The sequence below is a fragment of the Epinephelus lanceolatus genome, chromosome 8, assembly GCF_041903045.1.
Source record: "Epinephelus lanceolatus isolate andai-2023 chromosome 8, ASM4190304v1, whole genome shotgun sequence".
NCBI classification, from domain to species: Eukaryota; Metazoa; Chordata; class Actinopteri; order Perciformes; family Serranidae; genus Epinephelus; species Epinephelus lanceolatus.
The window spans coordinates 5,891,157-5,917,655 of NC_135741.1; the positions used below are offsets into that span (position 1 = coordinate 5,891,157).

General features: G+C 41.6%; 1 protein-coding gene across 1 annotated transcript in view; it reads left to right on the plus strand.

The window, feature by feature from the left end:
* cables2b (Cdk5 and Abl enzyme substrate 2b) overlaps positions 1-26,499 on the plus strand; it is a 63,546-nt gene that overhangs the window by 27,361 nt on the left and 9,686 nt on the right. Inside the window, exons 2-8 of the mRNA XM_033628376.2 lie at positions 7,187-7,282; positions 15,534-15,611; positions 19,046-19,154; positions 19,258-19,426; positions 23,896-23,993; positions 25,915-26,021; positions 26,214-26,333. Coding sequence (XP_033484267.2) covers positions 7,187-7,282; positions 15,534-15,611; positions 19,046-19,154; positions 19,258-19,426; positions 23,896-23,993; positions 25,915-26,021; positions 26,214-26,333 — 777 coding nt within the window. The remainder of the gene's footprint in view (positions 1-7,186; positions 7,283-15,533; positions 15,612-19,045; positions 19,155-19,257; positions 19,427-23,895; positions 23,994-25,914; positions 26,022-26,213; positions 26,334-26,499) is intronic.

The window sequence follows — 26,499 nt, forward strand, 5'->3', positions numbered from 1 at the left end:
CCTCAGCAGCGAGGGAAACAGCAGACTGGATTTTTCCATTCCCACAGAATGGAAACTTTCCACAACATCCCAGAGAGAGGTAGCAGACTGGTTCTCAGGGAAATGGGCCACTGGTCAGACTTGTGATAATGACGCTGCAGATCCACTGCTCAGATACTGGGACGGATTTAGATAGACTGGGAGAGCACTGGCGTCAGCTGTCGCCCTTTTATCCACATATTGTTGGTGTTTACGACTGCAGCGCTTTCCTAACAGAAGCCTCCGAGCTGAGAAAATCATTTAAGATTACAAGGATGTTTATTGTGGCAGCGTAGCATTTCCTATCATAAACTTATCAGTCACTGTGAAGAACGTCTTGATCATCCTGTGGGAGTTTAATTGTGGTTCAGCCAAACATTATGTTAAAGACACACTATGCAGGATTTCCTCTAAAAACAATGTATAGACTCGTACAGAAGTAATCCCTCTCAAACATCACTTATGACCCACTAGAAGTGTATATATATCCAGTATCTCAAAATTTATGTCAGTTAATCCAGATGTTTTTTCCACTGTGTCATAAATCATCTAAGCCGATAGGTCATTTCCATAGTACACATCTCTCTTATAAATTCCAACCATTGTTCTATAGTAGGGGATTCAGTCTTTTACTTGTTATTGTCTTCTTGCTTGTAATATCTTGGCCAATTATCTGTCTTAATCCATGACACATCATTTATATTTCCAAGGTACATAATTTTGCAGTTATTAGGTGTTGCATATCCCAGAATTTCTTTGAATGTAACATTCACATTTTCCCAGAATTGGCATAGCTTGTGACTTTCCCAAAGAATATGTGTGTGGTTTGCCTCTCTATTCCCACACACTGGCCAACATGGTTGTTGTGTCCCAGTTGTTTTACTCTTTATCTTAGATGTAATGACGTAGCTGATTAAATCTTTCCACCCAAACTCCCTCCATGTCTTTGAGTTTGTAGTGGTGGGTTGCATTTTGCACGTATTAAGCCATTCTTCAGTTCAATTCCCTCTCCCATTTTGTCTTGATGTACATAGTAGAGAAGGCTTTACATTCTCTCAGATTTTGATACAGCCCCGAAATCTTCTTGTATCATTACGTCAAGCAGTCTGTTTAAGGTCTTTGGGTTTTGCATTTCCTTTATAATATAGTCCCTCAACTGCAGATATCAAAAAAATTCCATAACTTTCTTTTAAATCCCAGAAATACATTAAATTACCATTCTTAGTTATGTTACACATTGCTGTAAACCCCTTTTTCTCCCAAATTCTGAAGTTATGGTAATTCAGACTTGGTTTAAATCCGTTATCATAGGCAAACCAGCTCAACAGTTTCACGTTGCCCTCTATTTTGTATTGTTTAACCAGGTTTGGGGTTTTGCTTTTACTTTCACTTTCGCTGGCAAGTCCTGCAGAGTATACCCTTAAGTCCTTGTTGTTATTGGTAGCTGCCAATATCAACGGGAGGACTTTGGGGTTGGGGGAGAGTTACTGCCTCAAGCGAGGGGGTTCAAGTATCTTGAGGTCTTGTTCACGAGTGAGGGTAGAATGAAGCATGAGATAGATCAGTGGGTCGGTGCGGCTTCTGCAGTGATGCAGGCGCTGCGCCGCTCCGTCGTGGTGAAGAGAGAGCTGAGCCGGAAAGCAAAGCTTTCGATTTACTGGTCCATCTACGTCCCAACCCTCACCTATCGTCATGAACTCTGAGTAGTGACCGAAAGAATGAGGTCACAGATACAAGGGGTGGAAATGAGTTTCCTCTGTGGGGTGTCTGGGCTCAGCCTTAGAGATAGGGTGAGGAGCTCAGACATCTGGAGAGAACTCGGAGTGGAGCTGCTGCTCCTTCCCGTCGAAAGGGGTCAGTTGAGGTGGTTTGGGCATCTGATCAGGATCCTCCTGGGCGCCTCCCGCTGGAGGTGTTCCAGGCACGTCCCACTGGTAGGAGGCCCCGGGGCAGACCCAGAACACGCTGGAGGGATCACATATCTCGTCTGGCCTGGGAAGTTTTTGGGGTCCCTCAGGAGGAGCTGGAAAGCGTTGCCAGGGAGAGGGATGTCTGGGGTGCTTTGCTCGGCCTGCTGCCCCCGCGACCCGGCCTCGGATAAGTGGATGAAAATGGATGGATGGACTTTGACACTGTCATTTCAGCAGCATTTTACAAGCTGCTCATTATTGAGCCATTTAAACTTCTAAATGGGGCTGTGTTAGGTACAAGTAGGCTACCTGAAGTCGACATTGAATGTCTCGTTGGATTTGTAGTGTTGTCAACTTATTCTTAAAACATATCATATCATTTAAGTCATTATTTGGACAAAGTGAGGTTTTTTAATGGCAAAGGTCTCATGTGACCACTTGGGTTTGGACAGCATTTTTCAAAGGTTGGCTCCTTTTTGCTTAAATACAAAACAGATGTTCTTAGAGAAACATGCTCATATTTCTCAAAGCAAAAAAATAAACTTTTGCCATCAGTAACAACACCAAGGTATTTTGTGGAAGCATTTCAAACACCCAGCTGTCTGTTACTACTTGCTAATGTTAGAACAGTTGCACAACCTGAAGAAAAAAACTCATTAAACTTGCTATGTAGAAGGTCGAGTTACAGCACTGTCTGTGGCTTCAGCAGAAACCTGTGTGCTGGCTGTAAGAAGGATGAAACATGTGACCCTGAATGTGTCACTGTCGACCCCTGTGGGCTTATTTGTCTTTATCTTAAACATCAGCAATTACCATCATCATGATTTCCACCAGCATCATCATCTGCCGGGGGGTGTTTTTTTTTTTTTTTTTTTGGTTGACAGTGTCAAAGTTGGCCAATGGGCTCTTTCCATTCCCACATAATGCAAACATTCCACGACATTCCACGACATTCGGGAATGCTGCAGAGTGATGGTTCCCATGGAAATGGAACGCTGAGAAGATTCCATCATGTGACTGTTGTTACACTAGGTACCAAAGATAGTCATTAGAAACAGGCTCTTTGGTTTAATAATAATGGAGAAGTGACAGCAGAGCTATTTTTAATCTTTATTTTTATTCAGGAGATGCTGACTGATCAACATCTTTACTGGAACAGTTGTAACTTTTAGACTTGCAGGATGTAGGGCAGAAGTTGATGCTGTACTCGGTTTCTGTCAGCACACTTATTCCTCACAGTGCTGACAATGAACCACAGAGAATCAGGACATTTGTTGCTCTGTATCTGGGAAATAACACTGCTGAGACTGATTGAGACAGCTGATTGCCAGTTGATGAGGGTGGGGGTTACTGAGGTTATGTTGATGGATGCACAGATTGTGATATTCTGGGCTGATACTGATGTTTTGTTTGTTTTTGTTTTGTTGTAGTTAGTTGTTCCCCATTTTGTGCCATGGAAACAAAGAAATCTTCCTTCAAAAGAATAACATAACTGAGCAGAATGTTTAAAAGTCTTTCAGCCCTTCATTATACTGTCTTTGAGAACTAATTCAATCACACGCATTAGTGAAACAACCTTTTCCAATGCTGGGAAAAAGTCAACAAATTTCTCTTTCAGACAAATTTATTCAAGTTTCTTGCCAAATACTACATTTTACAAGATTACACTTGAACACACTTTAAACACACGTCAGATCTTGATGAATTAATTGTTCAAGTTGAACATCTTTACTGATACACACTGTATAATTTGTTGAAAGCAAAATGACATATCAGCGGTCAATGGAAACCAAAATCATCAACCCACTGAGGGCTGGATTTAAAAAGACTCCGAAAATCAAAGTAGAAAATTAAAATCACAGGCTGATCCAACTTTTGTGAATTTTACCGGAAGTATGGATGTGCCATCCTGGAGGAGCTGGACTACCTGTGCAACCTGATTGGGCCTTGTGCTACCACTAGTGACGAGGACACTAGCAGAAGACACAACTAGAGAAGACTCAGTCAGGAAGATAAGAGCAACTGTCTGTGGACACCACATGTAAAACCATTCCCTTTTTGGGGGTTGTCTTGCTTTTGCCTCTCCATTGCACCTGTTGTCACTTTGATTTGCACCAAAGCAGCTGAAACTGATTCACAATCACTTGTGTTTCCTAAATGGACACATTGATATCTCTGAAGTTTAACTGACTTGCTGTTATACTGTGACCATTAAGTGTTCCCTTATTTTTTGCCCAATACTTATTTTTACGAAATAGAGCTTGAATGCCCTATAATATAACTCAGTGCAGCCTTTGTCAACTGTTCATTGACAACAGTCATCTTTGAGCAAGGCAAAAATTGTCCGATATCAATGTAGTGTATGGCCAGTAGATTGGTGCATCCCTAGCTCTTTCCTGTACTGGAGTGTACTGGAGTGCTGGATGTAGCACACTGAGCAATGAAGGTTTGTCACAGAAATGTGAAGTGCATGAGCCTAAACTGGTGTGATTTAAACCAGTGATTCCCAACTGGTCCAGCCACAAGTCCATATTTCTCCTTAGCCATTAGTTCAAGGTCCACACAGATCAATATATTCAGCGTCATACTTGTGTTGGCCGTGTCGTCGAGCTAGTTTGCTTTCTCTGTGACGTAGCTGTTAGTTGCTCACTTTACATCAGGGGATGACACTTCAAAATAAAGTTCTGTGCCAGAAATAAAAAGTAAGTGTACTAGACATGTTTGCAAGTCACTTGTGGTCCATTCAGAATGGACTCGGGACCCACCAGTTGGGAACCACTGATTTAGATATGCTGATGTGATCACTGTCAATCAGCCAGTCATCTGGCTTCTGGTGTAGTTTTATCTCTCGTATCATCGTCTATCTCAGTTACCCTTATTGTTGCTTGACTGAAGATGTATTGAATCATGACACAACTGTTATGTGACATATTGTGATTATAGCGAATTGTTATGTGGAGTCAAAAACCTAAAATGTGTGTCTCACTTGGACATTAGATTGAGCGAGAAATGTATGAGTTGTGTTTTTTGGGTGAACTGTTAAAAGACAGGAAGAGGGCCAATCATCCTGTTAAAGCCTTAAAGTCAACGTGACTGAACGAGGAGATGCATCTAACCGTCCAGATGTTACTGCTACATCACACACACTCTCTCACAAACACACACACACACACACACACACACACTCACAGCTCAAACATCTGCTTCATTTACTTGCTCAGAGTACTGAGGACTGAAAGTAGAAAGTTGTAATGCGCGTGTGGATTTAAACTCCATGTGGTGTGCAATCACCAGGTCAGCCATAAAAAAACACAGTGACAGATGCTCTGTGTGTGTATGTCTTTGCGTGTGTCTCTGTATGGATGTGTATGAGCATATGTGTGTCCATGTATGTACGGTATGTGTGTGTTACAGTTGTGTAACAGTTCTGTTCTTAGCAGAAGGTCTTAGTGTTCTGGTTCCCCGGCAAAAAAAAAAAGAAATCAAAGCAAAGTGTCTGATTAGGGACGAATCTATTTGGTGGGTCACAGAGATGGTTTTGTGTGTGTGTTTACAGTACTGGAGAAACATCTGTTTGTGTGTGGTGTTCATGGATGTTGGCCTAAATGTGCTGAGGAGCTGTGTGGAGAATGAGCCCTCTGTCTTTATTTGTCATGAGATTATGCATGCGCCCTATATAGAAATGTGAGAGTGTGGATTTAATAATGCACGCTGCACATAACGTGAAATTTTAGTGTGTGGCGGCACCGTGTGTGTGTGTGTGTGTGTGAGAGACTCTATGCTGATGTTGTAATGTTATGTAACTGTCGTGATGTCAGCAAGTTGAGCTCCTTGGCCTGCTTTCATGTCGAGGTCTGTTGTTTTAATCCACAAGGTCAACCTAGCGGCACAACCTGGCTCATAACCCGACCTTCAGCAGACAGTCACAGAGAGACACACACACAATTAGACACACACACGCAGCCTCAGCAAATTGTACAGCTTGGAAACAAAAAGATGCAAAACACAGCGTTTCTTTTTAATCACATAAAGGACTAAATTCCCTACAAAAATGATCTTCATTTAATTTGAGCATTATTTCATTTTATTTGTCAACAGGAGACAGTGGGATGTGTGTGTGTGTGTTGATTTTAATGAAGCTTTTTTCTGTTTGCTCAAAGGGACAGTTCACCCTAAAATCAAAATTAAGTATTTTTCCTCTTACCTTTAGTGCTACTTATCAATCTAGATTGTTTTGGTGTGAGTTGCTGAGTGTTGGAGATATCAGCCGTAGAGATGTCTGCCTTCTCTCTGTTTTAATAGAACCAGATGACTCTCCATGACTCTCTCTGGTTGTGCTCAAAGTGCCAAAAACATACATTTGAAAAACTTAACATCAATGTCTCTTTCCAGAAATCATGGCCTGGTTACTCAATATAATCCACAGAGCTTGTTGTGAGCAGTTTGATGTAAGAACTGTTTTCTGTCTATCCAGCCACACCTGCCAACCATATCACTGCGCAGAAGGAAGCGTACATCTACTCATGGACGAGAGGATTGATGTAAATATTAATGACGTTTTCCTTGACTGAGCTGTAAATAAAATAATAATTTAATAGTATATAAAATAACCATTTACTGAGCTAGCAGTAGATGCACACCTCCTTCTATGTGGTGATACAGTTGGCCGGTGTAGTTTGGTAGAAAGAAAATAGTTCCTATATGAAACTGCTCACAACAAGGTCTGTGGATCATGTTTTCTGGAAAATAAACATTACTGTTGTATTGAGCACCACAAGCTGAGTGCCATCATGAGTTCTTCTTTTCCTCAGCAGCAGTTTATGGAGTTTGAGCTGCAGGGTGGATAATTGATCAGTTGATCCAATCAGAGCTGATCAGATTAGATCAACGGATGAGAGGAGCAGCTGCTGCATAGGAGAGTGAAAGCAAACTTTTAAATCCAGCAGATTGAGCGGTTAAGTTTCACTTTCACTGCGCCTTCTGTTCTGCTGCTCCGTCTGTGGCACTGTGACATAGTGGCCTAATGAACAACCACACTGTATTTATATTCCAGCAGCGCACCTCATGAACAATCCAGCTACAAACATAGAAAATCTAAACGTGGCGGTGGAGGTTTTAATCGTGGCAGGCTGCCACAAATAAATGAATGTGTGGGAAACCCTTGAATGTTTCCTCTGGCATCTTTATTCATGAATTACTGGAGTGAGAGCGACACCCTTTATTAACCTCTCTATCTGTCTTTGTGTCTTTCTCTGTAGGACTCGAAACCTCTCGGGAGGCTCTCCCAGACCTCGACACACCAAAAAGATCCACTTCATCAAAAACATGAAACAGTACGACACGAGAGGCAGCAGGTGGGACACACACATTGTTGTGTAGTTACTTTTGTCTGTAACATCAAAGCTTTACAGACAAGAAATATTTATGTTCAATAATAAAGACTAAAATCAGTGATATAAACTTTATCGTGATGTCTTTAAAGTCCAATCCTGTGACCTGTCCTACGTAGTGGTGGGTTTTGTCACTTGTTACAGGTGAAAGTTGAAAGTAATTCACACCCTCTGTTCCTCTGCTGCAGCCAAGTCTTTGTCCAGGTGTAGACGGTGTTGAGCAGCATTTTGATCCCTGCTGTCACAGGATGTACAGTTACAGAACAGCACCAAATCACAGCAAGTTCAGGGCAGGGGGCACAGGCTTTTGTAAACTGTCTGTTAAGTTTAAAAAAAAAAAAATCAATAAAGGTACAGACATTTTAAAACAGCAGCAAATCCTGTGCAATTTTAAATTTTGCTCAAATTTATGTTTCTCATTGTGAGACCTGTCTTGTCAAGAGCTATAACTCCTGCTCGGGTCTCCCAAGGATAATCGAGAGAGAGCTACATTTTCTGCAGTAACTCAATCCAGTATTGTCCAGCTACAGTGGACTTACCCTAACCCTCCCTGTGGAGTTATTCTGAACACATCCAACAACAAAATATCTAAAATATTTTCATTTTAGACCACAAACTATTTCCTAACCTAAAATATTATGTTTTCTAATGCTTGTTTGGAGGGTTTTCTTAAAGGTCGCAGGGATCATAAGTTTAATTTTCCATCATGGCTCAGTCTCTTTAAATCTGAGCTGACGTACAGAAGTCTGCAGCCTTTACTCTATAGGAGGAGAGGAAGTGAGCTGTTGGTTTGTCTTGTGGACGCTGGACAGTGTCATTCTCTCCAGCTCTTCCTCTATTGTATTCTATTCTCGGCCTTCCTTGCAAAGTGTATAAATCAGACCTCTGGGTTAGAAGAGCACAGGCCTGCTCATCAGATAATAATAGACTGAGGGCTGATTGTTTTAGAATAGATCCAGCTAAGAGCAGCAGAGCTGTTGTTTGTCATTCAGCCAAGTCCCCTTGTCATCATGGAGTGGAGACAGGAGCTTACAGAAGCAAGAAGAAGTGTTAGGGTTCCCCTGCCTCAGACTCTGGGTCGTAACTCTGGGAGATTTTAAATGAGTCACAAAGAGGTCGCCAATAAAAAGTATAAATTTCCTCCTTGGTTGCTTCCAGCAGTGTAACAATTTTTCAGTGTCGTTGTCAAAGAAGAATTCAACATAAAATACTTGATAAAGTACAGCTATTTTCATGGGTGTAAATTCACCTAAATGTTTCCTTTTCTGTTCATGCCCCGTTAAATGTCTGACCTCAACTATATTGACTTGAATCTGTGCAAAGTTTGTCACCAGAGAGGTGTTTTCACTTTCCTCCACTGAAGGGGGCGATGTTTGTGCACTTCCTAAAATGTGATATTCAAACGTACGCTGGGCAACATAGATTAGGTACGTCAATAATACAAAAGCCAATCGCTGTCTTATACAGGAAACACATATCGATAAGGGACCAGACTTCAACAAAACACACAGCATTCTGATTCATCCGATAGTCACCGATTTCAATGCACAACAGACTCCTCAACTGAATTTCTCAATGAGGGATGAAGGGCCTGTCCCAATTCCTTTTTACGTGTAGGGGTAGGGGGCATTATGAGGGGTAGTGGGTATGAAACTAGCCCTTCGGAGCAAGGGATTTCAGATGCTAACTTGCCAGCGATGGGTAGACATTGCCATGGCTACCACCGAGCAAGAGATGGGGAAAAAAGTTCATCCATAGCTAACGTTACCGTCGTCTGGTTGCTTGTTAGCTAGCTAGCTAGTTCGCACTATCTGGCGTCTATCATCTGTCCTGTTCTGCAAAATTGTCAGATTTTTCACATTACGATAACACGCCAGTTAGTATAACTATGCTGCCTCGTTATGTTAGCTGGTTAGCTAGCTAGCTAGCAGAAGTCCCCTGTCGTCTGTCATTCATCAAACGAAGCATGATGAATACAGCAAACACGATAGGTAGGATGAACTCAACTGGAGACTCCATTGTAGATGCCGGTTGGAAATGTAGATGGCTCGCAGCTTCCTGTTTAAAATAGTAACGTATGCGTGAATGTAACCGATGCAGTGATGTAGTGAGCGGTGTCCCAATTCATAGGGAAAGATTTCAATCCCTACCCCTCATTGCTTCATTTCGAGGGCCACAGGGTAGTGGGCAAGGGGGGGTATTGGGATTGGGCCGAGGAGTAGATGTGCTTTTGGGAAAACCATATTAAATAGGGCTGGGTATTGCCATTGATTTCCAATTTGATTTGATTCAATTCAATTGGGGATATTTCAGTCACAGTATCAACTATTGCTAGAATGTGAAAGAGATTCTCTGAGAACAAATACTGTAAATTTTACAAGGAATTATTTTTTAAAAAAATAAATAAAACAGAACAGGAATAAAACTGAATATTTAATAACTAAATGTTTCTTGTGCAGCACCAGTGATGTTGAAACAGCAAAGTCACAATATAAACAAATTTCATTGGACACAAATCACTGCCCTTGTGGTTGAGTTTCGCCTGTTTCATTCCGTCAATATCACGTTTTTAAACAAACATTTAGATAATCCATTATTGACATTTGTAAATCAATGTTGAATCGACCACATCCGCATCACGATGCATCCAAGAATGGTTTATTTCCCGACACCTAGCTGTGCACATGTCATAAATCTGTCAGCAAAGTGAGTTAGAATGAAATAAAAACAGTCTACAGTTTAAAAGCACTGCTGCAGAGCATACATCGTGTGAGGTAATGAATTTTACTCAGATAAATAAACGTTAATAACATAAAGTCACTGGTCACAGTTACTGTATTGGACATGGCTGAATTTTTTGACACTTTAGTGTTTTCTGCGTTGATGTAGCATTTATTTAAAGCAACACAATGGAGGATTGCGCTTTTTACCGAAAAACGGCATTGTTTGTTACAACTGTCGCAAAAATCTTGCGCTTGTTACTGTAAGTAAGTGCGATAAAACCTCTGCCAGCCAAGCCAATAGTTTATCAATACATGTGATCCATATTTCAATCCGCTCTGTCCGCAGTCTCTCATTCACCGCTATTACGATTTGCAATTGCGGTCGACACAAGCACATCACGCTCGCGGTGCTAACAGCAAACTGTTAAAGACAAACTAAAATGAAAGCTGTGTGTATGTAGGCTTACACTTTATCTTTAAATGTACCTGAGGCAGCCGACCTGCAGACCGTGAGTCTTACGAGTCCAGCAGTAACAGCACCAGGTCACCATCGGTCGGGCATCCCTCCTCCTCTTTCAGCTCTCACCAGCAGGCCAATATTAATCCTTGTTTGAACTCTTGTTTTATCACCCTCCCGTTTTCTTTTCTTTGTCTCCTCGGACAACACCTTCACCTTCTTCCTTTTCTTTGTCGCTTCAGCCATGACAACCACATCTAACTTCGCTCACTTTGGTTCGGCTACGCTACTCTAGAGAGAGGAGGAGGATATGACGTATGCTGTAAAGCAGCCAAATTTTGTGGTCCCTTCTGTGTCCGGGTTCCTAACCAAATCCCAAAGCTGCATAGTGCCAGTGCAAGTGAAACAGACGCTCTCAAGCAATGACGGAGGTGTCATCCATCCTGTTGTGAGTTGATGTACCATCACAAGGATCTTGGATATATATTTTGAGGGCTCAAAAACTCCATTGTGTCGCTTTAATAAGTCCTAACCGTCTTTAGATGTTTGCTTTTTTGACTTTGGTTTTCGTGTGGATTTCTTTGTGTAGCTCAGTAGTTACGACCCCCGGCCTCTCCTGATCCCAGTGGGATTAGTCTGATGTTTGTTCTTTCATATGATGGCAGAATAATGTGCTCCCAGTGTTTGTGAAATGTGTGGTAAATAATAAATGGATGAGTGGAGGGGACAGTATCCCCAGCAGAGTCACGTTTCCAGCAGGCCTGTTGTGATGCTTGTGCTGTTTCCACTGAACTCCCTGGCGACTTCCTGCCCTTCACTTTCCCATGCATCACAGGGAACAAGCTGTGTGTGTAACCAACAACAGCATTAAATCCAAACTCATAATCTGTCTGATGGGATGATGGAGGAGGAGGAGGAGGAGGAGGAGGGGCAGCAGGGACAGAAGAGGACAGTCTGTTTTTTCAGTTCGTAAGATGTGTCCAAATTTAAAGTAATGATTTATTTACAGAAAAATCTCACATTGATGTCCAATTTTCCAGCAGACAGCTACATATTTAGCTCTTGTGAGAACTAAACTTTGAACCCCGGCTCTTCATGTAGATTCTTTGTCGCCTCCTTTGAATGGTAAATCACTTTATAAAACAGTCCACCGCGTGGGATGATGTATTACAGTCAAGATGGCATTGTCTCTGTTTATTCTAGGATAAATCCTCTGCTCAGTTGGATCCTCATTAAAATGTACTGTATGTTTGAGGGGGATCATGTCATGCCTGTAAAAATAGCCACAGTGTTTGGATTAACTTTCTGGGGCCTTTCTGCTTCATATCTTTCTCCCAGTGTGACTTTCTAACCAAACTACAGAATATAAGACTTAATATAAGTGAGAGCTGCATCTTTTCAAAGATAAGATACTGTCGTTTAGTCCGATGCAGGGGTTTCAAACATTACCCCCCCCCCCGCGGGACGATGTTTGACAAGATCTCATCCGGCTCTTTAACTGTATGGAAGAGATTGTGCCTGCAACAATACTCTTGTCCTCCAGTTCCGTCAGCAGTCTATTCTATCAGCCGTCTCCCTTCCATCAATCAGCTGCTCCATCAGTTGATTGAGCTGTAGCTGGGATGTGAGCTGAGCTTGACACTGTGGCCTGCCTGAGCTAACGGTATGCCCAGTGTGTGGGAGCTACCCGTCTTTGTAGCTGTACGGACACACAGCACAGTCCTCCACTGCAGGTTTTAAGATCTAAGTTTGCTCCTTTAAAGCTCAGATTTTATTTGCTCATATTGTTTAATCCGGGTTATGTAACTACTTTAGTAGATTTACTGTCTTCTCTGCCAGAGCGGATTGGTGTCTTAGTTTGATTTGGCTAAATTTGCTTCTGTTGCTGGTCCCTGTGACAGTCTCAGGATTGACCCTGTTCTCTGTGGAGCCCAAACAGTGTGTGGCCTGTTTTCAGTGTTTAATGCTGTCAGGGAAACGTAAGGTCATTTATTCAAGGTCTCCTAGTGGCTGCATATAAGACTATAGTGTGTATATATAGAAGATGATTCATCACAAACATGATACACTCAGAGATAAGTGTGTTTATGTTTTCACACACTGTGAATCATCTCCCAGTCTCTTTGGTGCCCGAGCCAAAGATAATGACTGTAAACATTTTTCCTCTGAGACACAAACCAGGCGAGCATCGTGCAGTCTCTGCTCCGCAGGGGTTTACACTCCAATAAAAAATACACGCATGCTCTGCTCCTTTGAAAGCCCATTATTATAAGTTGTTATTAAGCAGAGTCTCTGGTAAAGGTTCAGGTGGAACACTTGGGTCAATTAGGAAAGTGGCAAATGTGTGTTTTTATGTGTTGCCAAAACATTCAAGTCCCTGCTGAAGAGATGTATAATCCCTTCAAAATAAAAATCCTTCCCTAAGTTTCCTTATAATGACTGTAGCTTTGTGTTGGAGCTCAGCACTTCTACTGGTTTTATTTCCACCTACTGAAAATGTGCTCACGCAATAGTACTATGAGGTACTGCCAGATGTCTCACATGTTCTCAGCACAGTTTTATTGGGTGTGAACTTGAGAAAAAAGACAAATGGTTTTCACAATAAACGTGACTGGGTATCAGCAATGCTCTGAAAAAGAAATGTGCCTTTTAGTCGTCAAACACACATCTGTTCACTGGAGATTTTCACAGATGAGGCGGGTGTGAAAAACGATTGACAGTGGAAGAACAAGTGAAAAAGGAAAAACTGTTACAAAATCAAACCAGCGTTAAATCAGTTTACTTCAGCTATGATTTTTATTGTCATGCAGTACAAAATAAAATAAAGAGCCAATATGATAAATGACTGCAACAAAGTAGAACAAGGATCAGATAAAATACCAGGCTGAGAGATGGTTCGTGGTTATGGACATGGAAATGGTAACTGGTAATTAGTTACACGTAATATTCAGAAGTCTGTATCTCTGATCAGAGGGGCAAAACCACCTAAAGTCAATATCACTATTAATTTTCACATTTACCTTATGAACTACGTGTTTCCTTTTGAGTGTAGAAATAATGATTACTTAAGAGAACGTACATTCCATGAAATGGTTCATCTAAACCACTGGTTTTAAAACTTTTTGGGCCTAAGGCACACCAAAGGGCAAGCCAAAATCTCAAGGCACACCTGTATTGATTTCTGTGCACAACTTTTTGTATAGGCCCAGTTGAATATTGCAATTGACCTATGGCTAAGCCACGCCCCCCTCCACTCACTCAGACAAACTATCAACATTCAGTGACCTGGCGGGCGCTATGGCAGGTGTCACAGTACACGGCATTTCACAGGAGGCAATTGATGATTTTTGGGGACATAACGATCAGATGTCATTGAGAAGTAACCAAAAGGGCCTAAACTACGCATTGGAGGGATATATTCATCATTTTATTGTTGAGAAGGTTGATGAAAAGCTTAAATTACAAGCCAAAATTTACAGATCACAGTGTACGCTTGTGAACCGCATCTCGTTGCCGTCGCCATCAAAGACAACAAGTTAAAGTGCCACTGAAGTTAAGGTTTTTGACTCAGAATATGAGAAAAGGATAACGGCCTTTTTACCATCTTTACCAAGAGTGTCTCTCCGTTAGTTTGGTGCTACAGTATTTACACTGAATCATTCCGCATAACGTTTGCCAACCTTTGTTATCTCTGCCATTACAGATAAGTTAATGAAGCTAAGCTCCAGAAGTTAACGTTAGCTTAACTAGAGCCCTTTGGACAACAGCTAACAATGGTGTACGATCACCAAAGTACAAAACTAGAACAAAATAGAACAAAATAGGCTATTCGAATTTTGACGTTTCCATCAGAATTTTCCGATGCGATACTTCTAGATGCGCATCTAAACAGGCTGATGGAAACATGGCTTGTGATTGGTCAGTTTCTTTGCAGGCCTGCAGCTGCCAGAGAGAATGGATTTTTTTGGTTCCTTTTGCTCTTCACATTGTGTAGCTAGCACTATGGGCCATAACCACCATCTAAATGATGTTAATAATAATGATCAGTCTTTCTAAACGTAGACCATAGCTTTAAACAAATCAGTTGCCTGCATCCAGGCGCTGTCTCCATGTCACACATAAGACTACAACTACCAAGAAGAACACCAACACGCTGTGATCCACCTCACACACAAACTAGCAAACAAACACTCACCTGACACAATCAAGCAGAGCTCTACTGCACGTGTGCTACTGCACTCATTTCATTCATCTCACAGGCTGCTTTAGCGTAGCACATGCAACATATAGACCGATGTCACACTGCAGACTCATGAACAGACAGATTAAACAGAGGAGCAGCTCTGTGTCTCTCTGAGTGTTGATGGAGAACTTGTGAGTGAGTGAGGGGGCAGAGCTGTGCAGAGAGTGTGACAGAGGAGAGATGAACACTGGCACATGCTATGAGGCGCAACTTGACCCTATATCAATATAAACAGTGTTGTCTAAATCTATATCTTGCTTTAAAATCTATCAATATATCATACAGAGTCTTAATATCACCACACCCTAATTCCTTTACTGCTCAACAGTAATATATTACATTACTTTTGTAATGTGTTACCCCCAACACTGCTCATGAAATGGACTGCAGGCTCATCATTAACCGTTGCCTGTGCTAGAATATGGTAACAACCACAATAAAGTCATGGAGAAGTCCAGAAAAACATGTACACAAGTACAAATAATTTTTAAAAGGCAGGGTTTTCTGTTGTAGTTCAGGGGTGGGTGACAGCCTGCATGAAAGGATGAATCCATTGAATGTATCAGTATGACTAAAATTAGTTTGGTTTGAGAGTCTAAATGTCACTTTTGATCAACTGTACATAGCTACTTTGGAGTTTTCTTATTGTTTTATTGACTACAAACATGTGATAAGGCAAACTGCTGCTCACCGGAGCAATGTTGCCAAGTTGATTCCTGTTTTTTTATCTATAATCAGTAAACAAGACAAATGTTATAATGACGTAACCTCTAACGTGTGTGTGTGTTTCAGGATCGTGCTGATCTGTGCAAAGAGATCTCTGTGTGCTGCCTTCTCTGTTCTGCCCTACGGAGAAAGCTTCTACCTCAGGTAATCAACACACACACACACACGCACGCACGCACACACACACACACACACACACACACACACACACACACACACATACATCTTAAGGTCAGTGTCAAGCTGAATGAAAGAGCAGGAGGAGAAGGAGAAAGGGAGGAAGAGCTGTTTCTCAGGACCTCCGAATAACAAACAAGGAGGAGGAGGGGGTCATTATGATTTTCCCATGTGCCCCCAGAGCCTCCTCCTGACCTGAGGACTTCTTGGCTGGTCACACACACACAGTCACACACACACACACACACACACACACACACACAGAAACACACACAGACGTAATCACATATAAACTTCCCCACAGATAGACACTGAAGTCTTTACAGACACATTTACAGATAAACAAGAAGCAGAACATACACTTATCACGTTTGCCTATTCTCTCTGACTCTGACACACACACACACACACACACACTGATATACTGTATAAACACACAGCTGAAAATACAGATGTTATTATAGTTATGTAAGCTCCTCCTAATCCCTTTCTCTCCATCATGTTCACACACACACACACACACACACACACACACACACAGTGTCAGATGATAATCTACAGCAGCCCTTGTGCATGCTTACCATCACGTTACGCTCACACTGCACATGCACATTGTAGGAAGTATCAGTGTACAGGAAAAAATTAATCTGTTATGTGCACACAGATTATAATAAACACACAAATAAGAATTGCTCCATCCTTCTTTATTGTGCACACACACACACACACAGTAGTTGAGGCTCTCTGAGTATCACTGGTCTTCTTGGTGTTTGTGTTTTCCCACAGAGGAAGTGAGCTCAGGCATCACACGTCTAGCTTTATCTTGTAGCAGATGCTGCTGTGGTTTGTAACTGTGATCGTTAAAGCAGAGCCTGTGGCTGTGGCGGGAAGTGACCTTTGACCTTTAACTCACTGGACGCTACAAGTTCCACTCTGTCACCTTGAAAGCTAAAAGCAGGGACACGTAGGGAGGATGATGACACTTTGAAAAACTTGTGTATCTGCATAGTTTTATCTGTGATTATCGCAGACGATTGTGGATTATCTAAATTGTCCGTTGTGTCTATGTGTCAGCCCTGTGATAGTCTGGTGACTTGTCCACGATGTGGGCTCGGATTGGCTCCAGCCCCCTTGTGAACCCTAACAGGAAAAGTGATTACAGAAAATTAATGAATGAATAAATACTGTAGTATTCTATGTTGAAAATTAAGGCGTACTCTTTTTTTTGTCAAACTAGACGAGACATCTAAGGATCTTTTCACACCTGAAAGTCAGAACTAATTTTTTGCATTTTTCTTATATTGTATCAGATCCAGTTAGTTTTGGTTTCACATTGCAATTATGTGAGCAAACTAAAAAACTATGTATGACACACCTACGTTCTGTCATCAGCACTTGATGAGCTGTGCCTCCCTGTACTGGACATCGATTGGTTTTCAGACAAGCTCTCCCTTTCTCTATCATCCTCTCTGAAGATAATTTAGTGTCTGAGTTTTTGTGAATTTTTCTGACTGACTGAATTCGTCATCTACTCAGGAGAGAACGAGACGAGTTCAAGAATTGAACTGAACCATGGTCCGGTGTGACCTCGACTGAGACCTCTGCTTTTTGTCAGACCAAGATTTCACAAAAGTCTAGACCAAAGGAGGAGAGTGTGAAAGGGCCCTCAGCTCCATTAGCAGACCCTAGAAACTGTGCAGTTCACAACACCCCAAGATTAGAAAAATTTAGTTGTTTTTAGAGTGTGCTAGTGTTAAAAATGTGAAGTTTGTCTTGAAAGTAGCGTTGAAGGGAAGGTCAATTATTTAAAAGATTTAGATTTTTCTTTCTTTCTACAAGTGGAAAGGTTTTGGTATTTTGGAGGTGCCAGAGGAAATTTCAGGAGGTCACTAAAATCAGTAGGATCCTCTTCTAGTTTTAACCTCATTTGTATTTGATTATTTTTTGTCAGTCTTTAGCCCCTTTTACACTGCCAGATTTTCCGTGAATTTTGGGCCGATTTGCCGCCAAGCTGCGAGCGTTTAGACACACAGAGGCGGAAAGGCGGGTTTATCCAAGGTGCCCAGTTTTCCCCCTCGTAGGGTAGTTATATTGGCCAACCCCTTCCTCCAACGGGAGGGGCTGTTGAAGACTTGTGGGAGGAGCCGTTGATGGCGCCGCACGTGCGAGCCACTGGCGGTGGATAAACAGGAAACAGCTGATAGCAGGAATTAGCGAGCGGCTAGTAGCAAGAGGGAAACACAAACCTGACAGACACTGTAAAGATGAGCAACTGGGGAGACAGGGAATTGCGCGCCCTCCTTGTCCTCGCAAACGAAGAGGCCATGAACTGTCAGATGACGGGGACGCTGAGGAATGGGCCGATTTACGAGAGAATCGCCGAAGGACTGACCAGCCGTGGCTTCCCTCCCACGTCACTGTTTACGTCACACGCTGAGCTACACGTTTTGTTACTTGCTCACGCCCCCCATTGCCCCGAAAAAGGCGCATTCTGTATAGACAAAAGTAGGTAGGTGGCAATGTCAGTTTTGTAAAATGATCACATGTTCGACAATTACATCACTTTATCAGTCTCTCACATCTATTTCTAGATCTAGATTTCAATATCATCTTAGATTTTAGATCATAATATCATTATCAGAATGAGTAAAACTTTATTGATCCCCGTGGGGAAATTGTGGTTGATTACAGACAGTTGCTCTGATGCCAAACGTAGAGAATTAAAGAAGTAGAAATAAGAAGTTTAAGTAAGAAGTATGTACAAATATGAAAATAAAATATGTGCAATATGCTACAGTGTTAACACTAGTATGTAAAATATGTGCTGAGGATGTAAAGTGTGTAAAAAATATATAAAAATATGTACCTTATGCTACAATACACTGTACAGAAGAAATATATAAAATATGTTAAATATATACATTCAGAAGTGAAAGTTTACAGTGAAATGATGTGATTTTCTGAACACACCAGACTTAAGTAGCTGTTTTTTTATGTGCCTTTACCCACTCAATCATATTATTCACATCACTGATGATAAGTTATCAAAAATCTCATTGTGTAAATATTTTCTGAAAGCATTAATAATCAATCGATATCCAAGTATTTGGTCCCTCCGCTGAGCCCTGATTGGTTACAGAGAGATAACAATGGCCCTGACACACATTACATTTCCTAACTCCTGACTCCTCTCTGACAAGATTCGTTTTTCAAGATGCTACCAGACAGCGACTTGTGACTAATCCAAACTGCCGCAGTGCTCTGAATCAGATGAATCATGTTGTGAATCTTTTATTTGAGCTGTCCTGAATTTAAATTCCTGTTGCTGAACCTGCTGCCAGGAATGACTCTGTTCTCCAGTCACTTTAACCACCACTGTCTCTGTCTCTCTCCCCCTTTAGTGACCCTATGTTAAACCACCCCAGGAGGAGGCACTCGTCTGGAAACATCTCCACCACCCTGGAGATGCTGCCGGGGCTGGAGGGCTTTCAACTGGACACCTACGGCAGGGTAGATAAACACACAACCACTGACACACATTCAGATCGCACACAGGGAGAGTTTAGTGTGTTCAGATCCTGTTCATTCATCTGTCTCTTTCTTTCTGTCTCAGTCGGTGTCGTACGCCCAGTTCCTGTACCCCACTAACGCTCTGGTGAGGCACAAGCCATCGTCGACCAGCGACCTGACGCTGCAGATTCCCGTGTCCAGGAGCACACACAGCATGCCGGGCAGGAGCTGCCCACCCAGCAGACTGAACAGCACTGTGGGACTGGACCTGGGTAATACACACACGCACACGCACACACTGGGTCTCATTCGTAGTAGTTAATCTGTGAGTAGATCTGCACATAAAAAACCTTGGTATGATGAACCTACTCCGGGTTCATGAATGCCGTGGAAAACTCAATCATAAATTGACAGCGCACTCCTGCTTGTCAGCAATTAGCATACATCCCCATCAATTAATAGCCGGTGACCACCACATATGGAGGTGACAATTACTTTGCACAGGTGCATCCTGTCAAGCTGTGAGCATGGGGCTAACAAAGAAAGAGAAAGAGAGAAGAAGAAAAACTTTTCTGACGCTGAGACTGAAGTTTTTTTAGGTGAAGCAGAGTTGAGAAAAACATTTTATTCTCTCAGTCAGTTTGCCTTCAGCCTCAGCATTGTTTGTCAGTGTTGTGAAATTAAACCACTATTAAAACATCTTAATGGAGGCAGTCTGATGTCGGAAATAACCCACCGCTAAGTTTAACAGAAATTAAGATAATCTGGTGTAAAACCATTTCGTTTCCCTCCAGCTCTCTGCCGGATTTGGGTCCGCCAGCTGCCTGTGCGAGTGGAGACAGATGCCAAATTGCTTTCCCACATCCACAGGTCTTATTAAACCAAAACTCAATTTGAAATTATGTTAACGTCTCCCTTGTCGCATCTCTGATAATTAAACAAAAATGACATGCAGTTTGGGGCTGTGGTGCGTAAACAGCACAGGAGGAGGAGCGCGTTGGTTTGTTATTCACTCAGAGAATTTCCCAGGTTTGTATTTAGTTGATTCAAACAACTCATTCATATTTTTAAGAAACCAAAGTTTAATCTGCAAAATGCCAACTAATAAATGTGTCATGTTGTCATGTTTACTTTACATGTTTCAAAGGCATCTGTGTATTGTGAACATAACAGAGCACAGTACGAAATAAATTTGTCATTTCTAATAATGACAATCAACATTTATGTGCATATTATTTGCACAAGCACTACGAGCAGTCAGAAGCAGGTTTAGATTTTCTTAGTATCTACCAAAAGATTGGAGCCACTAACTTACTGATGAATGCGGAAATACACATACAAATGTCCTTCTGCTCACATTTCATGAATGAGACACATTGGCATACCTCTAGTTTTTGGTTTCATACTTTTATGACTGAGTCAGGTTTTATTTTGATGGTTGTGTGTCCGTGTATTGTGTCCCTGCAAGTGAGAGAAGACTGATAAAGGAAGTAGAGGCAGAGAGGAAGGATTGTGGCCGCAGAGAAAGTAAAGAGGATGTAAAGAGAGGGAGAGAAAACAAACACAGGATGGAGAGATAAGATGAGAGAGACATTGGGTGATGAAAAGAGATAGTTGTTGCAGCTGTGTCGGAGTTGTCATTAGATTTTAAACACATGTATATGTAGGTACTCACTGCGTGTGACAGAGCCCTGTATTAGCCTCTAAACCTCTCTCTCTAATCCGAAACCTTTCATTATCACAACACAGCTGAGTGTGTGTGTGTGTGTGTGTGTGTGTGTGTGTGTGTGTGTGCGCGCGTATATTGATAGCAGGTTTATATTTTTAGTCTTGTTGTGACGCGTCTCTTCAGTCTCTCAGCTCTCGAAGCTGCTGTATTTACACATCATATGATAGTTCGCTAACTCATCACAAAAACATCCAGAAATCATTAGATGTTTTTCAGAGTTATGAAACGAGATCACCACCAGGTCAGGAGTCCTGAGATGCAGCCTGTCTGATAGTAAACAGCTGCAGTGAGTGTGCTAGCTGCTCATCACACAACAGTCTTCAATGGTTTATTTAATTTCTACATTAACACAACATGACATAAAAAGACTAGGCTAGCAGTTTCCCTCTGCTTCCCGTTTGTATGCTAAGCTAAGCTAAAAACATCTCTCATCTCTCTGGATGAGAGCAGAAGTAAGTCTTTCTGCGTGTTCCTTTAAGAGATCCCTCTGTCATAAGGGTCAATGATGTACTCATACAAATCAAATATTTCAATTCAAATAAACACAAGAAGTTTGTGCTCTAGAGAAAGGATCAGCGCTCAGTGAATAACCTCCTAAGCCCTATGATAAGCTATTACGGCAAGGCTTAACTATACAGACCAGTGAGCAGTGATAACTAACATGTCTTTGGGGTCATCAGGTGGGAACCTCCTTTCACCAGTGTTTCGTCTAGTTGGTCCCACGACACCTCCAGGAGGCTAGACAGTGATCTCTGGCGTCCCAGAGACACTCCCCTAATGCCAGGTCTCACTGCTCCCCGCACCAACCCAACAACCTCCTTTACCTTACTTACACATGGCTTTCTCAGCCCAAACAGCACTGCCACCTTCAACAAACCCAGGCTCCGTACATGCGAGCTCCAGGTAGAAGCAGTGCCGATACTACCTTTCCTAGCACATTCACCATACTCTATTTCACATGCTACATAGCATAACTACAATATAAGCTAAAGTTAAAGGAGATAAATAAACTCACAGGATCAGTAAACAAACTCACCTTGCAGCATGGTCTCAAACAAAATGGATTCAAATAGGCCACTCCCACACTTAAATAACCTTCCTCTTCCTGGACTTCCTCCTGAGAGGAAGTGGATCTCTCCACCTGATCTCAAGGAGTTATGTACCCTGCTTAGTAGTTCCCCCTGCTGGCCCCCAACTGACATTATTTCTTCTCACCCAGATCCATTGGCTTGCTCTACCTGCTTCATCTGACATTTCCTTCACTGTCTTCCTCAAACTCTGTCCCCGCACTCTGAGTTCCCCCAGGAGCGAGACAGCTGATCTTGCTATGAATCCCCTACACCCCACTTCCACTGGACAAATCCTAGTTTTCCATCTTCGCTGCTCAGCTTCTGCTCTTAAGTCTGCATATCTAAGCTTTTTTCTTTCATAGGCTTCTTCCACTGAGTCTTCCCAAGGAACTGTCAGCTCAATGAAATAAACTATCCGTTGACTCACTGACCACAACACTATGTCAGGCCTCTGCCTGGTACAAACTATTTCCTGGGAAACAACAAGCTTTCCCCCTAAATCTACTTGCATTTCCCAATCAAAAGCACCTTCTAGGTGGCCACACCCTTGCCTCCTTACTAACTTATCCCTTCTGTATTTCTCTCCCTCACAGACAAACTGAATTACTAAACTCCTATCCTTAACACCTTCTGAATTCACCTGTCTTCGTTTCCCTTCGATGCCTGCAGCTAAACATTTCAACACCTGGTTATGTCGCCATGTATATCGGCCTTGTGACAAGCTAACTTTACAGCCAGACAAAATATGCTTTAAGGTTACGGTACCTGAACACAATGGGCATGATAATAAATAAATCAATAGCTTTAATTAAAACCACCTAACTTATTAGTTGTTGACATTTTATAAAGTAGTACATGACTGATTTAGCATTGCACAAGATAGTCCTTTATTGGGAGGGAAGATTCAGTTGTTGCAGCAGCACAAGGACAGAAATAAGGAGTTACATTGAAGAAGTTAAAATAAAATACTAACAGGAATATATATAACTAAAATTAGAATAGAAGAAAATAGACACTATACATGTGCAGTTAAAGTCAAAATTGGACAGTGTTTGTTCGTAGTAATAAAGAGATATCAATATAGTGTATAATGTAATAAGACAGTGATATATATATATATATATATATATATATATATATATATATATATACACACACATATATATATAAGACAAGTAGAAGTCTGATTTTATTTGAATTCGTGCTCACAGTTAACTAATAGAAGCAGAGTTTACATGACTGAAAAAAGAAATATATTCGTAAATGACTGCATCATAAAACTATACATGTATCTATATACACACATGTAATCATTAGGGTTCCCATAGTCATGGAAAACCTGGAAAAGTCATGGAATTTACACATTTTCCAGGCAAAGGAAAAGTCATTTATTTAGTAAAAATCATTGAAAGGTTTAGAAAAGTCATGAAATTTTGTTGTGTGTGATTAATTGTTACAGTAATCTTCTGTGATAACCTTCAATGCAATGAAACACAACAGTAAATGTATTTTCTGTAGCTGACAGTGTAATGTAGCTCCAATACGTGTCGATACCATCACGTACAATTCTTCATTTTCTCCCTGCGTTCTGTCTCTTCCTTCATGTGAGCCAGCTCGTTAAAATTATGTATGAATACAGTTTAATCTGATTTGTTTGGAAAAAAAAAAAACAGACAAGTGGGGCGAGAAAAATATATATATTATTGGTCCTTGTTTGGTTACGTTCAGGCAAGAGGAGTGGGATTGGTCAGGATTAAGGTAAGAATGTCAGGGTAAGCCAATCAGAGGCAGAGTAAGGCAGGCCATCCCTTTGTTAAAGAAGGATTCGCAAATTCACGTGAGGTTGGTCCTGCGCTGTCACTACCTCCAGTGCTGCCTTAAAGGTTAGAAAACTCCACCCAATTTCTGATTGTTATATGTTATATGCATGTGTGTTGTCCAGGTCTGGAGGATGTGACAGACTATGACCCCAACCTCCTCAGTGACCCCCAGTGGCCTTGTGGGAAACACAAGCGGGTGCTGATCTTTGCCTCCTACATGGTAAGAACACTCTGAACACTTTGTTTTAGTTCAAGCACAAGAAAATCAGACCTGAGCACTCAGGCTTGATGTGTGAACGTAGATGTAGTGACCTAAAATGCAAAGACAGTCATTACATTTTTGCATCAGCAGCCACGTGTGACGACAGATGACACTGATGTCTGGTTGTTTCATCTCTGCCTCTCTTTTGGTTTCACCTCTGGATCTGCTTCATGTTTGTAGGGATGAAAATGATCTCTCTTCATCCAAATTATATTATTGTCCACGAAATTGCGACAACACTAGCGTTAGATTAAAAACACAATTATATCATAACATACATTTTCAATGAGCAGAATGAAACAGTGAAGAGGAGACGACAGAACTGTGGAGGAGAAAGAAGGATTGAGGATTACAGACCTCCGAGAACAGAATAATCACTACTGAGAAAAGATACACACATTCATGTGCACACACACACACACACACACACACACACACACACGCACACGGCTCTTTAACATCAACATAATGATCCTATAGGCAGCAGCTTAGTTTTTTCCCTCTACTGAGATTAATTAAAATCTATGCACACACACACGCACACACTTTATCATTACTGTTAAATCCATCAGAAGAGATTACTGCTGAGGTGGGCTGCTCTGTCACTGAGTGTGTGTGTGTGTGTGTGAGAGCATTACACAGTGTGATCTCACCACCTACTATAGCATCAGCTCTCCATGACTTGACGAGGCTGGCTGCTAGCACTAGCATCAGAGGCTGTGCTTGCTCGGACCTCTGGGTTCGCTGCTAAATGCTTTTCATTGAGGTGATAATTTCTCCGATGGAACTAAAACTCCTTACTGCAGAAATTGCAGAGAACAGTGCTCCTATCAACAGTTGCATCTGGGCGGTTTTTAAATGTACATGTCCTATTCAAGGGGCCAAGCAGCGCCGTCTCTTCTGCCTCCATCATGTGACAAAGCCACTGTGGCCTTCACTGACGCACCGGGTCAAAGGGCACTACTGAGCATGAACTGTTTTTTTCACCCTAGTATCTATTCTGTGTTTTTCAAACAGGTTGGTTATCCGTTTTATTAAAAAGACAAATATACAGCTTTAATTTGGAGCACATTGATTGCAAGGAACAAAATATTCTCATACGATACGATATACTTTATTGTCCCCATAGGGAGATTTGTTTTGGACTCATACGCTGCGCACAACATGCCTTCACATTGTGATAAAACAAGCTACGTAATAAACTGCACATATTCCACATTGCACATTACATTGCATGTTACAGGGAGACTTGTGGTTACTCATAGAACCCATTTTCATTCAGAAGTCTCGAAGGAAGAGTCTTGTCGACAGGAGATCGTCCTCCTCGTCTGAGCTCTGTCGTGGCATTTCCCAATATCTTCTGTTTCTTCCTCAGTATTTCTCTTTGCTGTCTGCAGCCTTTCCTCAAACAAAGCTCGTCTCCTTCTTGTGATAAACAGCTACATAACGTGAAAAGAGACCATGAAATGTTCGGTGTCCTCCATTGTGTCTTTTCCTGAGTCACGTTTCCTGTGTCGCGTTATATGATGTCACACAGCTATGACCAGCTGGTATCAACCACGCCTATTTGTAAAGGGTACTGTGGAAAGCTTAAAGTCTGATGTGTAATAAAATGCCAATAACAGCACACAGACGCTGTGTAGACAGGACCGTACTGTTGACAGTGTGCTCAGAGTGAAGCAGTAAAAGCTGAGCAGTGTTTACTTCCTCGTGGGTTTCATTTACGTTCAGTGACCATTGTTTGACTTTTAAATGTCTGTGCTTACACTTTCACATGACTACAGATCTCTTCTTCCCTCTGTTTATGAATTCTTCTCCTCCTCCACTCTTTTCTTTCTTTCTTTAATTTCATGGTCTCTTCTCGTCTTTCATCCCTCAGACGACAGTAATAGAATACGTCAAACCGTCTGATCTGAAGAAAGACATGAACGAGACGTTTAAGGAGAAGTTTCCTCACATTAAACTCACCCTCAGCAAGATACGCAGGTAAAGTGTCTGAAATCAATCGACCAAATACCTTTAAGGACTCTGAAACTCTCAGAAAATATTTTATTATGACGATAAAGTGCACCTCATCTGTGTTTGTTTACACTTTTTTTTTTTACACTTTTCTTAAGCTGCTGTAAAGATATATGAAAAACTCTCTTTGATTTTTGTGACTCTCTGTTTGTCTCACAGTCTGAAGAGAGAGATGAGAGTGGTGGGGGAGGACTGCGGCTTGCAGCCCGTCACCATCGCAATGGCGTTCGTCTACTTTGAGAAGTTGGTGCTGCAAGGTCGACTCAATAAACAAAACAGGTACTTTACATTCGATTCACATGAAACACAACAGCTGCATTTAGTCTCTGTCATACTTGATAGCACAACACACTTGAACTTATTGTTCTTTAGAAGAAGAAGGCTGTTCCATTGGTGTGTGTGAGTGTGTTTAAAACTGAGTCACCTTGTATGGTAGCCTCAGCCA